This window comes from Fistularia commersonii, chromosome 17 (assembly GCF_037954325.1).
Source record: "Fistularia commersonii isolate RoL2024-O1a breed Wild chromosome 17, RoL_Fcom_v1.0, whole genome shotgun sequence".
NCBI lineage: Eukaryota > Metazoa > Chordata > Actinopteri > Syngnathiformes > Fistulariidae > Fistularia > Fistularia commersonii.
Window position 1 is genome coordinate 4,808,415 of NC_141300.1, and position 14,894 is coordinate 4,823,308.

Consider the following 14,894-nt stretch of genomic DNA (forward strand, 5'->3'; position numbering starts at 1 on the left):
CTGGCCAAGTCCCTTCTATGTATTGTAGGATTTCCAAAATGAAAGCAGGCATGTTGATATATGGACGATATCAGTTGCATAAATTACAATTGACTATTGAATTATTATTAATTGATTATCCTTAAAATAGACTATCATGGAACTATATTGTATCCTATTGTTTGCTTTGATGCTGAAAACATTTCAGATGATTTCTCAACAAATAATTCACAACGAAAAAGAACAAAGAGCAATTTTTCTCCAACTGGTTTTGATGTTTATTTACCCTTTCCTATCTTGTCAAACATCATACTAGCATTCAATAGAGCACAATTACACTACTATTACTACGGCCAAAACTTCAACTACTACGACTCTGAAACATACTAATCATACTAATGCTATTGATAATATTAAGAATACTAATCATACTAATATAGTAATAATAGGAATAATGACAGCGACAATAGTTCTTCTACTACTAACACTATCCCTACTACTGCTACTACAAATAATAAACATAATTATAATAATAATAATGTCAATAATAATCATTATCATAATAATAATGGCAACAACAACATCAACATCAACATCAACATCAACATCAACATCAACATCAACAACATTAATTATACTGATAATGATAATAATTAATGATAAATAAATTAGCATTATTATTTGTTGTGGTAGTTCTAGTGGTAGTAGTGGTTGAATTACTGTTATAACTATTATAAATGAACTAACAGCTGTAGTCCATCTGTTTCTTGTGTGCAGCCGATATATTGCTGCTGAACGAGTCCTTGCCGTGCACTTTATGTTTCTAAAAGTCATGAAAGTTCTCCGGCGTCGTGTTTCATGTTTGAGCTTCATTGCGCAGAATGATGCCGTCGAAGGTTTCTCTGATATGTTCACCCTGCTTCCGCTGGTCCCGGCCCCTGGCAGGAATATTCCTCAACAGACACATTGATTTTATTATATTGTTTTTCTTGGAAAAAACATTTCAGATACAATTAATGTGACTTTTTTCAGCAGTGTGGAATGTCTTCTGGACTCATTTGCAGCTGTCTCCTCCTCATCCTGTTTTTTTTTTTTTTTTTTTTGCTTCTTTTTTTTTTTTTTTAGACTTCTAGTGTCCTCCAAAGGCTGAATGCTAAACTGCATCCACGGGAGCAGATTACTGATGACAAAATGTTTTCATCTCCTCCCATCCTTTTTTTAGTAGCTCAAGGCTCCCTCATTGGCCGTGATCACACCGGGGGGCTGTCACGTCTGTTTCTGCTGAGTTGCTCCGTGGCAGCAGGTCACAGAAGACTCCTTGCCGGGGTGCACGGCACTGGGGATAACAGGAAGTGAAATGCCCTCACACTTAACCCATCAATGGATGCTAACTGCAGGATCCCTGGAATTCAGTTGAGACAGAAGGCCGCCCCACATTGAGCCAGGATCTGTGCCGCTAAAAGGCGGTGTTTCCTCGCCAAGTGTTTGCTCATTGGGAAATGGTTTCTGTCAATCATTTTATAGAGTGTCTTTCAGACCTGCTCTACTTGGAAAGTGTCATGAGACAAACTATGTTGTGATTTGGCGCCATATTAATAAGATCTGACTTGGCTTCCCTTGAATACTGGGACGTATATGGAGAAAAAAATGGTGCAGATATACGTTCAGTGTCACACTCACCCTCACAAACACACACACACACACACACACACAGGGCTGTCTCAGAAAATTAGAATATTGTGATAAAGTTCTTCTTCTGTAATACAATTAAAAAGATAAAAAATAGTTATTCATGATATCCTAATATTTTGAGATAGGATTTTTGAGTTTTCTTAAGATGTAAGCCATAACCAGCAATATTAAAATAATAAAAGACTTGCAATGTTTTAGTTGATTTGTAATGAATCCAGAATGTATGACATTTTTGTTTATGTAATTGCATCACAGAAGATAAAGAACTTTATCACAATATTCATGTATACAACTTCACTCAATATTAATCCTGACAATTAAAAACAGCATCTTCTTAAATGGTAACAATAGGGAGTGAAGCACGAACATCGAGCTGGAATCGAGCTTAACATCTTTTAAAATCTAAATGAATAGAATCATCTTTGCTCTGCTCTCCCAAGCATTTCCCCGTAGATCAACATCTTCATCATCAGCCGGTGGAAAAAAACAAACAAAACTCAGGCAGTAGTTCTACTAGTCTGCAGATAGATGGCAGCGTTCGCTCGTTTAAACGCACCCGGTGATGAACGCATGGCTGAGACGCATATCACGTCGGGATGCAGGGGCACAGGCGTCAAAACACGTCATCCCGTCCCTTTCGAAAGAAATTATCATTTAAAAAATAGACACGCCTTTTCTGCCTTAGCCCTATTCAGAGCATCGCCAGCCACCGCCACCCTCCCGCCCAGATGCTACAGCTGTTTAACTTGAGTAATGCAGGACAATCATGAGGTGGTGCAGGTCAGCATGTTGGGACGCCCCCAAGACACCCCCTTTTTTTTTTTTAAGATCCTGCAAGGAGCGTCTCCAGACCTGAACAGCAGGCTACAGTCTCTGGACACGAAGGATGGATTTCGAGATCTGACCCCCTCCACCCAAATTGGACCGTCCGGTTACGCAACGTGAACAGGCGTTTACTCTCCTTGGGTGCGTGGAAGGAGGATCTTCATCTCCCTCGTCTTTTTGGTTCCGATGTGGGTTTTGATTGGGAATGAGAAAAAAAAAAAAAAATCCAATCAAAGAAAATAAATAAAGAAAAGGCAGGCGAACAAGATCAAGCTGGTAATATTATCAAAGATATTCATTTATTTAAAAGGAAGGCAGATAATACAAATCAAACCAAATGTTTTTTTTCTTTTTTTCATCACATTAACATTTTCATGAGTCATTAACAGCAGAAACGATTCCCCTCGTAGGGAGAAAAAAAAGAAAATCCATTGGCCGCTGTGTTTGGCCCACGATCCTCTCATGGGTTTAATGACATAAATAGTTTTGACATTGGGAGCTTCCGAGTGTGTGTGTGTGTGTGTGTGTGTTTGTGTGTGCGTGTGTGTGGAGTAAATACTGTACAGTGCAAAGCGAAGTAAACAATATACATCACATCTGATCATTTCATATCAAAGGACTCCGATGTTCAAAGATTGATCGATACATTAACAGTGGACTTCACATAGACCCCCGACCCGGCCCCCTGCCCCCGAGCCTCGGGGTATTTCACATTTAATTGCCTCCCCGCGGATTTCCGACTGCCGCCCTCGGATTAGTTTTTTTGTTTCTTTTTGCCTCCGTCCGTGGACTTCCTCTCAGCTGCTCTTGCCTCCGTGTATCTGCCCCCTGCCCTCCTTCCCTCTGTCCCTCTGAGCCTCAGGGGTCTTGGGGTCCCCCCTCCAATCGCCCACCACGGCCCGGAGGGTTCTGAACCTGTCAGCCTGCGTGCCCTGGTGGCCGCGGGCCCTCGCCTCCGCCCCCGGGGGTGAGCTGAGGGAGCCGAGGGAGCGTACCGCCGCCAGACCCCGCTCCCTCTTGGAGAGGCGGCGCGGCGTGGTGGTCGTGCCGAGCACTTCCGGGTGCTCCGAGTCTCTGATCACCTCGCACAGGTAACGGGCCAAGTCCTGGCTAGAGAAGGAGAGGGTTCTCTGGGAACGGCGGAAGGTCAGCGGCGAAGGGAGGGTCTGCGACTCCGAGGGGGGGATGGCCAGACGTAGGGCTATGACGGCGCTGCCGTTCTCGTGGGACAGCCCCTTGGTGTTGGCGTCCTCCTGTGGGAGCTTGGCGTGCGGGTAGGAGGTGATGCTCTGGGGGTAGCTGTAGCGGAGCGACTGCGCCGGGCTGGGCTGGAGGGAGCGCTGCAGCTCCACCATATTGAAGGCGTTCTACCATGAAAAAAACCCAATCAGGTGGAGAAAAACAAGAAAAAGAGAAATCAGGGAGAGAAATACAGTGGGGGTCGATGCCTCTTCCCCTCCTTCCCTCCCTCCTCCTCCTCCTCCCACGTGTAATCTTTTTAGGAATTTAAAAGCAAATGAAAAACAACGCCCCCTCATGATGCCCATTCGTGCTGGGAGCAGTGGAGAACAGCTAGCGTCTCTGCCAGCGAATGAACGGTTTTCCTCGGGCTGAGAAGAAGATCCAGCTCTTGGAGGAGGGACGCCCCCGTTGTTTCTTAGCTGACGGCGCGGCCCCTGCCTCCATCCACAGCCACCGCTCTGCACTTGCTCCATTTCACTGACTTTACTGACTCAGTTTTTGGGAATCCATGGTTGAAAAAAACACCTGTTGTCTTCTAGTATTTGCCGGTTCACTTTCTGCCCCGCTCCCCAAACCTCCTCTGACCCTCCTCTGAACATATACAGCAGGGGTGTCAATCTCATTTTCAGCGAGTGGCCACATCAGCATCATGGTTGACCTCAAAGGGCCACAAAATTTGTTGCTCTGTTACAAAGCTCGCTTTCATCGCTGCAGTGTTTTTGGATGCCGCTTTTGGTGAGCACATTCTGCTGCCATCGTACTTTGGCTTCCAATTCTTGAACAATTTGTTGTTTGGAAGGCTAACTTTGGCATTCTTAGCTCTGTGTTTGGACGTAGATTGTACTCCTTGAAGACCGACACAAAAGACACACCGTTTTTTTTCCTCCTTGAAGCACAAACATGTATTCGCCTTCCTAGTTTTCTTGAAACAGCCTTCCTATCTGCATCAACTTTTCTCTTCCTGGACATTTTGGATCATTTGTTTTTCTCAGTTCCACTTGTTGAAAATCTGATGCGGTACATAACGATCTAATGGCGGGATGCCGTCACTTCACGGGTAACATGATCGGCATGATTTGTGGGAAATGTAGTTTATGTTCAGGGCACGCATTTGACTTATTTATTTTAAGACAATCAAACCTTTTCAGAGGTTCTCACCGGCCATATAAAATGACGTGGCGGGCCACATCTGGCCCACGGACCTTGAGTTTGACACATGTGATATACAGGAAGTAAGCGGCCCCCACATACAAAGCACCATGCACCATACAAAGTGCTATAAACTGGATAATTCACCCATTCACGCACATTCATAGAAACTGGATGGGCATCAATGCCTTGCCAAAGGACACTTTGGGAGCTCTACCAACCAAGCTGCCCCCACGGTATAAATACAGTAAGTATACACACACACGTTTACACACACACACACACACACAGGGTTTGCATTGGGATTTGTTACGCTGGTGGGCTCTGTGATTTCAGGGGTGTGTTTATGTGCGTAGGATATTCGATGCAATTCCAAAAGTAAATAAAAAGCCAGTTAGTGAGACAAACCGCAAGACTAAATGAATTGAAAAATACAGATTCTGATTACAAATTCTTGCCGTCGTGGCGGGCCGGTGTTAAAAAGGAATGTAGTCGGCTGAGGCGCTGAAAGAAAACAATGTGAGGGAAAGGAAAAAAAAAACTAACAGGAGCAGCCAGCTGTGAATTATTGAATGTAGAGTTTCATCTGTCATCTTGTGAAAACGTAAACGCTGCGTGTGTTTAAAAAGCGTAGAGGACAAGACAATATCTTTGAACATACTATTGAATTACAGACACGTTTGTCTGTTGTTCCAGGTGAGGTATTCATCATTTTAGCAAACGGAAAACGATAAAAAAAGTATGAAACTCATATTCGGGTTGAATTACATTGTATGTCATCGGGAAAATATAAATTCATCCCCGTCCATGATTTATACCAGTACTATGATTAATTCATTGATTTGATCATTCATATTGCTAATCCTTCACTCAGGGTCACAGGGAGCTGCAGCCTATCTCAGCTTATATCTAAATATATACATACAACCATTCATGGGCTGTGCAATGGCCATTGAATTCACCTCACAGCAAGAAGGACCCCGGTCTGATTCCCACAGGGGTTGCTTCTCAAACATGTGTTTGCATGTCCGGGTTCTCTGGTTTCCTCCCGCAATCGAAAAAGAAGGTTAAGTGCAGAATGTAAATCGTAAAACCGCCCAGGCATATGAATGAGAGAGTGAATGGTTGGATGTCTCTAGATATGGCCTTGGATCGACTGGCGGTATTTGTGTGATCGCCCAATGGCGGCTGGGATGGGTTTCATGTTTCTGCGACCCTGAGTGCAGGATAAGTGGTAGAAAGTGGATGGATGGATGGACAACCATTCACTCTCACTCAAGGGTCACAGAGCCATAAAAGCCTTTCTCATCCACACATCATATAGAGATATACAACCATTCACAGTCTGGGCAATTTGGGGTCTCCAATGAACCTACTATTGTATTTGGGCTGTGGAGAAAACTGGAGAAAACCCACGAGACATGGGGAGAACGTGCAAATTCTACACAGAAATGTAACTTCCTGGAATCGAACAAGAAACCGTCTTGCTATGAGGTGGAAGCGCCAACCGCTTCCCCACCGTGCCACCTTGACTGGATCTTAGTGTTATAAAATCAATGTTGGAGCTTTAAATCCAAGTTAGATTCTGGGTTTTTCAGTCCAAGCCCTTTCGGGGACTTTCTAAACCCGGTTCCCCGGGGCAGCAGAGCCGAGTCCCTGCTCAAATGCTCAATATTGCTTGGAGGCAGATAAAAAAACGAACATGTTTCGACTGATGGTATGCACGGGTAAAAGCCTGATAAGTCTTCAACACATTAGCAAGCTGCTACGCTAACAACCTGTTTCTTGAATCGCATCGCACCTGCACCTAGTTCTCACCCAGGCCTTACAGCTGTCTCCATGGCGGCGCAGAAATGAAAGAGGACGAGGTGCAAATAATAATAATGATTATTCATAATTTATCAATTTCTTGTGGGGAAATTTGTTTTCTGCAATTAACCCATCATGGATGAACCACGAGCAGTAGGCTGCCATCAATCAGCACCAGGAAAGCAGTTAGGGGTTCAGTGTCTTGCTCAACAACACCGGGAATCAAGCAAGGAATGTTCAATTCCAAAGACAATTGCTCTACCTCCTGAACCACGTCGCCCCCCGACGTGTCATTGGAGTCATTTTGTCGACTATGACCTGTGACAGCGATAGCAAAAATAAAAGAGACGATGCTGTCGCGGTGCTGGGAGGGAGACAGCAGCACTGACAGAATACAAAGATGGATTGACTTGGTTGTTGTTGCCATGTACACAATTCTTAAATTAACTTGAGGCTGCATCGGTTTTGGGGTCATGGCAAGCAGAAGGCATGCCCCCGGGGGCCGCTCTTGTTGTCTGATATCACAAACAGGGCACGCTGGGAACTGATCAAACCTCTTTTATATATATATAACATATATATGTCAGTCTCACACTGGTGTCTCTGTGAGTTCATCTGTGTGTGTTTGCCAGCTGACTGAATGTTTGTGTAAAGCCAGTCAAGAACTCTTGACTTTTTCTGCCCCTTTCATTAAGCCACAGTGCAAAAAAGGGGAGAGGAACCTGCAAATTCTTCAATTTGGCACATTGAACACCAGTGTGTGTATATGTGTGTGTGTGGGTGGTGTGTGTGTGTTGTGTTGTTTTTCTTTTTGCATCTCACATACCTGATCCTGCTCCCCTCCGCCCTCCTCGTCGTAGTTGAGCACATTTTCTCGGATGTCCTCCCACTCGCCGTGGTGCGCCGACACGTGGTACACGCCTTCTTTTAAGCCCTTGTGCCTCCTCCAGCAGGAGTACAGAAACAAGCCCAGCATCAACACTGGGGGGGGGGGGGGGGGTGCCAAAGAGCAGGTTAACTCAACAGGAGCCCCCTTGCACAGTTAAAATGAGATTATTTACAACACACACACACAGGCTGCTTTCGTCGGCTGTAGATGAAATATACAACAGGAGCCGAAAAACAACTCTCAAAACACAAAGTCTAGTGAAATCCCCTTCTGGAGCTGGATAAATATGTTATCATGCCGTTATACAGCCGTTATAACACCCCGCTTGCTTTTGTATTAACAGGTAATTCATTCAGATAACATCTAGCGGTGCACAGAGAGGCCCGCCGGTTGCGGTGGATGTGTCGTCAGGAGCGGAGCCTCCGCCCTTCCACCTCTCTGCTTTGATGCCGCCCGTCTTATCAAGCGCCGCGGTTCCTTGGAAACCCATTAGCTGAACCTCGTACTCCTCCCAGCTTAAACTCAAAGCCTCGGCGGCCGGGCGGAGCGCGAGGAGCCGGGTGGGAAAAGGTCCTGAAGCGCGCACATCAATCACAGCTATTGTGCGCTAAATTATACAACACGTCGGGACTGACCTTTCAAGTCAATTAATCTCCACCAATATTTTTTTCTCTGCCACCTATTACCCTTTCCCCCCCCCCCGTTCCTCATAATCTGTTTTTTTCACATTTACTACTTTGATGCTCCTTTTTAAACCTCTCTCTTTTTTCCTTTTTCCTCTGCCATTTTATTTGGTTTCCCCTCCAACAATTATTAGGCGTTATTTCAACCGGAGCACCGGCTAAATATGGGTTTCGGTGGAAACTGTCAGGAGGAAAAATGCCAGGTAGTTTTTTAAAGTATTCCGATGGAAGATTAACGTAGAGGGAGTCCCCGCGGGGGTCGCGGAAACCGCCAGGAATTTGTAAACAAAGACGCTGTAAAAAAAACAAGATCAAATGTCTTACAAAAGGAAAATGCCGTCCTCATTAAAATCAGCATTTATTCCCTGCCTGGAACTTCTTCTCAACCTTAGATGCTTTCTATGTTGCTCACATCGATAAAAAAAAAACCTCCCAACCCTGCGTCTAGGCTTGCCCATGTGTTTGGCGCTCCCGGCAGAACCTCGCTGGTAACGCCGGAATCGTAATGATGGCCGGCGCCTGCGAGAACCGAGCCCGGGCCGAGAAATACTCCCTTGACCACGAGCGAAGCCGTCAAAGACGTGCACACAAATACCGTCGGGCACGTGTAGTTGCGTGCAGCCGCATTCCAGTGCAATCAATACCGCACAAGGTGGACAACAAACATGGCAGCTGTTCATCAATCCATAAAGCCGCGGCCTCTGCGGCCCCCCAACCGTTAGCAGCGTATTATGATGTTAGCCCGGACCGCTCCGTGCATTATGGATGAGCGCGGAGAAAAAACAACCGCAACGGCTTCATCAAAACACTTAATCCTTTTTTTCACCGGCGCCCCGACCCGAGGCTAATGAGAAGAAACAAGCGTCAGGACGGGATGAAACATCAGATGGACGATTAGGGAAAAAACGACAGAGGAAGAAGAAGGAAATGAGACAGGTGAGAGATGAGGGAGGCTTCGGAAAATGATTTATTAGCGGGGAAGAGGAGGACCCCACATGAGGTGGCGTGGGTTTTCCACTCCCCCCAAAAATGCAATATCAGTCCCGACGGCGAACTAATGAGGCCTCGTCAGAGATCACGTTGACAGCAGCCGGCGATCTCGTACGCCGGTCCGTCCACTACGACCGGTGTGAAGCTCAATAATGGATGACCGATTTTAACTTTTAATGCGCGTCGAGCCAGAATGGGGGGGTTCCCTTTAATTTAGCACCAAGCTAGCAGCCGGCGTTTTAATGCGCATGTTGATGCAAGTGGTTCCTATGGGTACGAAGGAGGTGGGTGGGGGTCATCATCGAACATTTTATTACCAGCTGTTCACTACACCCTTTTTTTGATCCCAGCAATAAGATTATGACTTATGAGGTAAAAGCTATACACACACACACACACACATATATATATATATATACACACACAAAAAAAAAGAGATTTGAGAATGTGATAAATGTTAGAAAATCTAGCTTTCTGTTCAAAAATATTGCCTAGCAGCCGGCGATCATCGTTTGGGTGAAAAGCTTGTACTTGGCGTGCAAACGCATCTCCGGCCCTCCATCCTCCAGCTCTCCTTTGCGCCCGGTTGTCGTCGTTGAATTCATGATCAAATATTGAAGACCGGCTCCGGAGCCGGGACAATAAGCGATGTCCCCCCACACTGGCCCAACGGCGGGGAGGGGGGTGTCCGATCACACATAGAGGCGGAGGGGTTGCTGTATTGAATTGCTGGAGCGTTTTATAAGCCTCTCTCTGACAGAGAGACTCATAAAGTGTGTTGTGGCCCTTCAGAGGCCACTGAGTGTGAGTTGCTTGCCCGCGTCGGTTCTCCTATCTCTACACGGACCGGCGGAGCTCCGCTTCCCGCAGCCGAGCTCTCTGAAATTAACTTGACTGAGAATGGTAGCGACAGTTTGTCTTGTTTTTTAAGCGTCGTGCATTGGGTTGGGGGGGGGGGAGGGGTCATGCATATTTAAAAAGGTTGGTAGCAGATGTGCTCTGCAGCTAGTTTGCGATTTTGATCGCGCTCGATATGGTGGGGTTTATGACGCCATCAAGCATGCGGTTTCATTAGAGTGTTCACGGGGATGGATCTCCCTCGGCCGGCTCGGCCCCCGGAGCTCGAATAATTAGTCAATAAATCCATTAGCTGCTAAACAGCACTATTAGTTTTACGCTATTTATAGATGATTATCTCAATGAACTTGAGTTGCTGAACGCCACTTTCTTTTATCCTGTCCAGTTTTCTTTTTTTTTTTGGCATTTTTGTCACTTTACATGGCATTACGATGCACAACCTCAGATGCAGAATTTCTAAAAAGTATGTTTGAATTCTCACTGTCTAATTAAGAATTACAACATATATATATATGCATTTAATATTGTTTTTTTGCATCCACTGGGCGACACAGGTGGTGCAATGGTTAATGCTTCTTCCTCCTGGGCAGGACCCTGGTTGGATTCCCACAGGGGGCCTTTCTTTGCAGAGTGTATATCTTCTCCAAGTGTTTGCGTGAGTTTCCTCTGGGTTCTCTGGTTTTCCTTCCACAGTCCAAAAACACGCAGAAGGTTCATTGGAATATTGGAAAATTGCCCGGACAAGTGCAGTAAATGACAGAGTGAATGGTTGTGTGTCTCTATATGTGATTGACTGGCGACCTCTCGACCGATGATGGCTGGGGCGGGTTACAGCACCCTTGCAAATGTGAGTGCAGGATAAGCGGAAAAAAATGGATGGATGGACATTCATTCATTTATTCATGGTATCGATATTCTGTAGTCAAGGTCATGGGGTTGCTGGAGCCAATCCCTGCTGTCATTGGGCGAAAGGTGGGGTTCGCTCTGGACCTGTCAATCACAGGGTCACATATAGAGACACATAACTATTCACCCTCTCCTTCAAAAATTCAAGCAATTCAGGGTCTCCAAAGAACCTACTGCATGTTTTTGAGCTGTGGGAGGAAACCGGAGAACCTGGAGGAAAGTCACGCATGTGGAGAACATGCAAACTCTCAGGATATAACCAGGGACCTTCTTGCTGTGAGGCAGAGGCTAACCATAACACTGCTATTATTGTATAATATCTAGTTAAAAAAAAGTGACTTTAAGTCAGATGCTTTCCTGAGAGGATACAGCTCAGGTTGTTGCCATTTTTATTCTTCAACAGCTCATTCTAACGTGCAGATGCTGAGTTCGTGAGAACCTGTGCGGACGACAGGAACAACCAAACACAACCATCCTGTCTCCAGTCATGGAAAGGTCAAGACTCAAATCTGCCAGATTTCGGTCGCTAAATGATTGATCGCCGCAAGTTACTTCCATAACTTTTCAAATATAAAAATCACTTTAAGTTAAACAGAGCTGAAGTTCTTAAATGTCCTGACGCTGTGAGAGAAATTACATGGCAGTTACTTTGTGCCTCTGATCGCTCAGTGGAGTCCACACCATTTGGAGATTTTAGTGCCACTTATGAATCAATTCAGCGAAAAAAAACTCCAATTCATGAGTTTTCGTCGCATTATTATAAACCCGGAAGAATAACAGAGGAAGCTCCGGAGCGAACAATATAAAAGTAAGATGACTGGTAAAGAGACTTCCTCTATGCCCCGATGCGACACACCATTTAATACCGTCTCCGCCATCATAGGTAAAGTGCCGACACGACTGAGTCATGACTCTGTAAGACGGCCAAGACGACCAGTAACGCAGCGTTCGCGCGCTAGATATGTAATAAGCGGGTAATATTGATTTCTTTTTTTCAGCATTTGCTAGGGATGGCTCGGAGCCAGGGCGGCAAACGTTGCATGATGAGGGGTGAAGAAGAGGCCGCTCCATACCGGGTTCGAGTGATAACACACGAGAGGAAGGAAGACTTTCTTACCTTGATGGATTTTTATTACTACCTCGCCTTTCATAAATGTTAATCAGATTTTTTTTCTCCTCCTCATAGCCTTATGTTAGAGACGGACCCAGCGATTTATTGAAGATGAAGTGAGCAGACAAAATAAAGGATTGCAGATGGAGGCTTGCTCGATCTCCAGAGAGCATAAAGCACGCTTGCCCCGACCCAAACACGCAGCCGCCCCCACTCTCAACTTTTCACTTGTGCTCGGATACTGTTGCTAACATGATTTTCATGGCTGACGTGCCATCCAAAGCCTGCTTTACTCTCGATGCGTTTCAGTCTCAGATTCTGTCTGCGACAAGTGTTGCGCTGATCCATCCATTGTGCAGACAGTGTTTACGGCACGGATAAGTGTCACTGTCACCTTGCTGGCCTTTTCTCTTTTTTCAAAATTCTCATGAAGACTCTATTTTGATTTATCTACTCTCCTCCAAGGGACCTGTCGTGAGGATATTTATTTTTTCACGTAGCATTTTGAAATATATCACATAAGCCATCAGGGTTGTTTTGCAGACAGAAGGGGCTAAAGCGCGGAGTTCGGCGGCTCGAGTGAAGCCTCTACTCTAATCCTACTGTGCATAAAATGACACGATTATTCATTTGCATGTGCTGTAACATCATTATTACATGTGATGCGGTTGGGAATGAGGGACCAGTTTCCATTAGCATCTCCTGAAAGAAAGCACACTTCAACACGCCATCGTCAATGCCGTCTCTGCAGTCTACACTGACTGACACTAAAATGATGTCGAATTGGAAAATTACAGTGTCGCCTTCCCAGGCACAAATAAGCCGGCGCACGCAGATTGATGGGAAAACGCTGTGCAGGAGGTAGGTAACTAATTGTAGCTATTTTGTGACTGGAGAATTTGAATATCCAAAGGTTAGCATGGTAGAAAACTTGGGTCAATCCCTTGTAAGCAGCGGCAGGTGGATGCCACATGGCCTGCTTAAATGTGACGTCAGACCATCGGACCCACGACATGAATGAAATAGTCCGGTCTTCAGGATAAACACTGGGCAGCCACTGGTATCCCAGTGCAGGGATAGCCTTTTTTGATGCAATGATAGGGTTTAAAAAACAAAACGAACAAAAAAATAAAACCAAAATGTGTGGAATGAAGAGTTAAAGCTCTGCAAGTGAAAGAACCTGCTCATGAATAAATTATGATGTGATGAGTAAATTTTCTCTCCCGGACGGTAATACATGCATTATTCACAGGTTAACATGCCTACACGTACTAAAGTGTACTTTATTGACATCACATGAGAAAATGGTTGGACACCAAACCAATGCTTCAATGAGTGGTACATTGCTGAGCTGCTCATCAGCCTTAATCCCTCAATTTTGTTTTCTTTTATTTTCATCCATCCATCCATCCATCCATCCATCCATCCATCCATCCATCCATCCATCCATCCATCCATCCATCCATCGTTTGCTGCTTATCCTGCACTCAGGGTCACGGGGGATGTCATCGGACGGTGAGGTACACCTTGGACTGGTCGCCAGTCTATTGCAGGGCCACATATATCGACAAACAACTATTGGCTCACTCACTCACTCATTTGGACCAATTTTCACAATTTTTTTCCAATTAACCTGCTGCATGTTTTTGGACTGTGGGAGAAAACCAGATGAACCTAGAGGACACACATGCAGACACGGGGAAAACATGCAAACTCCACACAGAAAGGTCCCCTTGTCAGAATCCAACCAGAGTCCTTCCTGCCGTGAGGCCGAAGTGCTAACCACTGCACCACTGCGCTTAATTTAATTTAATTTAATTTAATTTAATTCGATTTAATTTAATTTAATTTATTTTATTTTATTTTATTTTATTTTATTTTATTTCATTTTATTTTATTTTATTTTATTTTATTTTATTTTATTTTATTTTATTTTATTTTTATTTCATTTTATTCTATTTTTAATTTTTTTAATAAATCCCAGCACTTGTATATTTCAAACTCATTCATTCATTCATTCTATGCCGCTTATTCTGCACTCAGGGTTGTGGAAGTGCTGGCTACATTGATAGACACACAACCATTCACCCTCTGGTTCACTTGTTTAAGCAATTTAAGATCTCCAATGAACCTACAGCAGGTTTTTTGGATTGTGGAACCGCAGAACCGAGGATATCCGAGCACACATGGAAAACATGGAAACTTCACGCGGAAAGGCTCCCCTGTTTGAATCGGACCGGGGACCGTCTCGCCATGAGGCAGAAGCGTGATCCACTGTCAATGGTATGAAATTCCATCTCAAATGTAAAGAGCAGTGAATCAGAAAGCACAAGCTGAAGCCCATGAGTCACTCAGTAGTCATCGGTGAATTGACGTTGCCCGAGAACGACCAATAAGGTGGACTCATCCCGCCTCAGCGTGAAAATTACCTCCCTTAAGTGCAAAATGTGGCACAATAATGAAGGAAAGACAAAAAGATAATCATACCAGGGGAAAGAAATTGATGGATGGGAGAAATAAAAGAAGTAGAACAGATAAAAAGTAAGGCTGAGTGTAAAATTGACTTCTGAAGTCAGAGCGTAACATCGGAGGGGGCGTGGGGGTGCGGAGGAGATGAGAAATATAGAAAAACACATAAAGAAACCGTCCAACTCTCGGGGGAGTCTAACTGCTTCCCTGCAAATCACAAATTAAGATGTACAGTGTTTCCTATCCCCGGTTCACATGCCGATGCAGATATTTGGTTCATATCTCCCACACC

The 14,894-nt window shown here is 44.9% G+C and overlaps 1 protein-coding gene across 1 annotated transcript in view; it reads right to left on the minus strand.

Moving 5' to 3' along the window:
* Positions 1 to 2,773: 2,773 nt before the first annotated feature.
* Positions 2,774 to 14,894, minus strand: part of LOC147224827 (neural-cadherin) — a 104,651-nt gene continuing 92,530 nt past the window's right edge. Inside the window, exons 32-33 of the mRNA XM_086163585.1 lie at positions 7,523 to 7,677; positions 2,774 to 3,863 (exon numbers count right to left, since the gene is read on the minus strand). Coding sequence (XP_086019711.1) covers positions 3,294 to 3,863; positions 7,523 to 7,677 — 725 coding nt within the window. The 3' untranslated portion in view covers positions 2,774 to 3,293. The remainder of the gene's footprint in view (positions 3,864 to 7,522; positions 7,678 to 14,894) is intronic.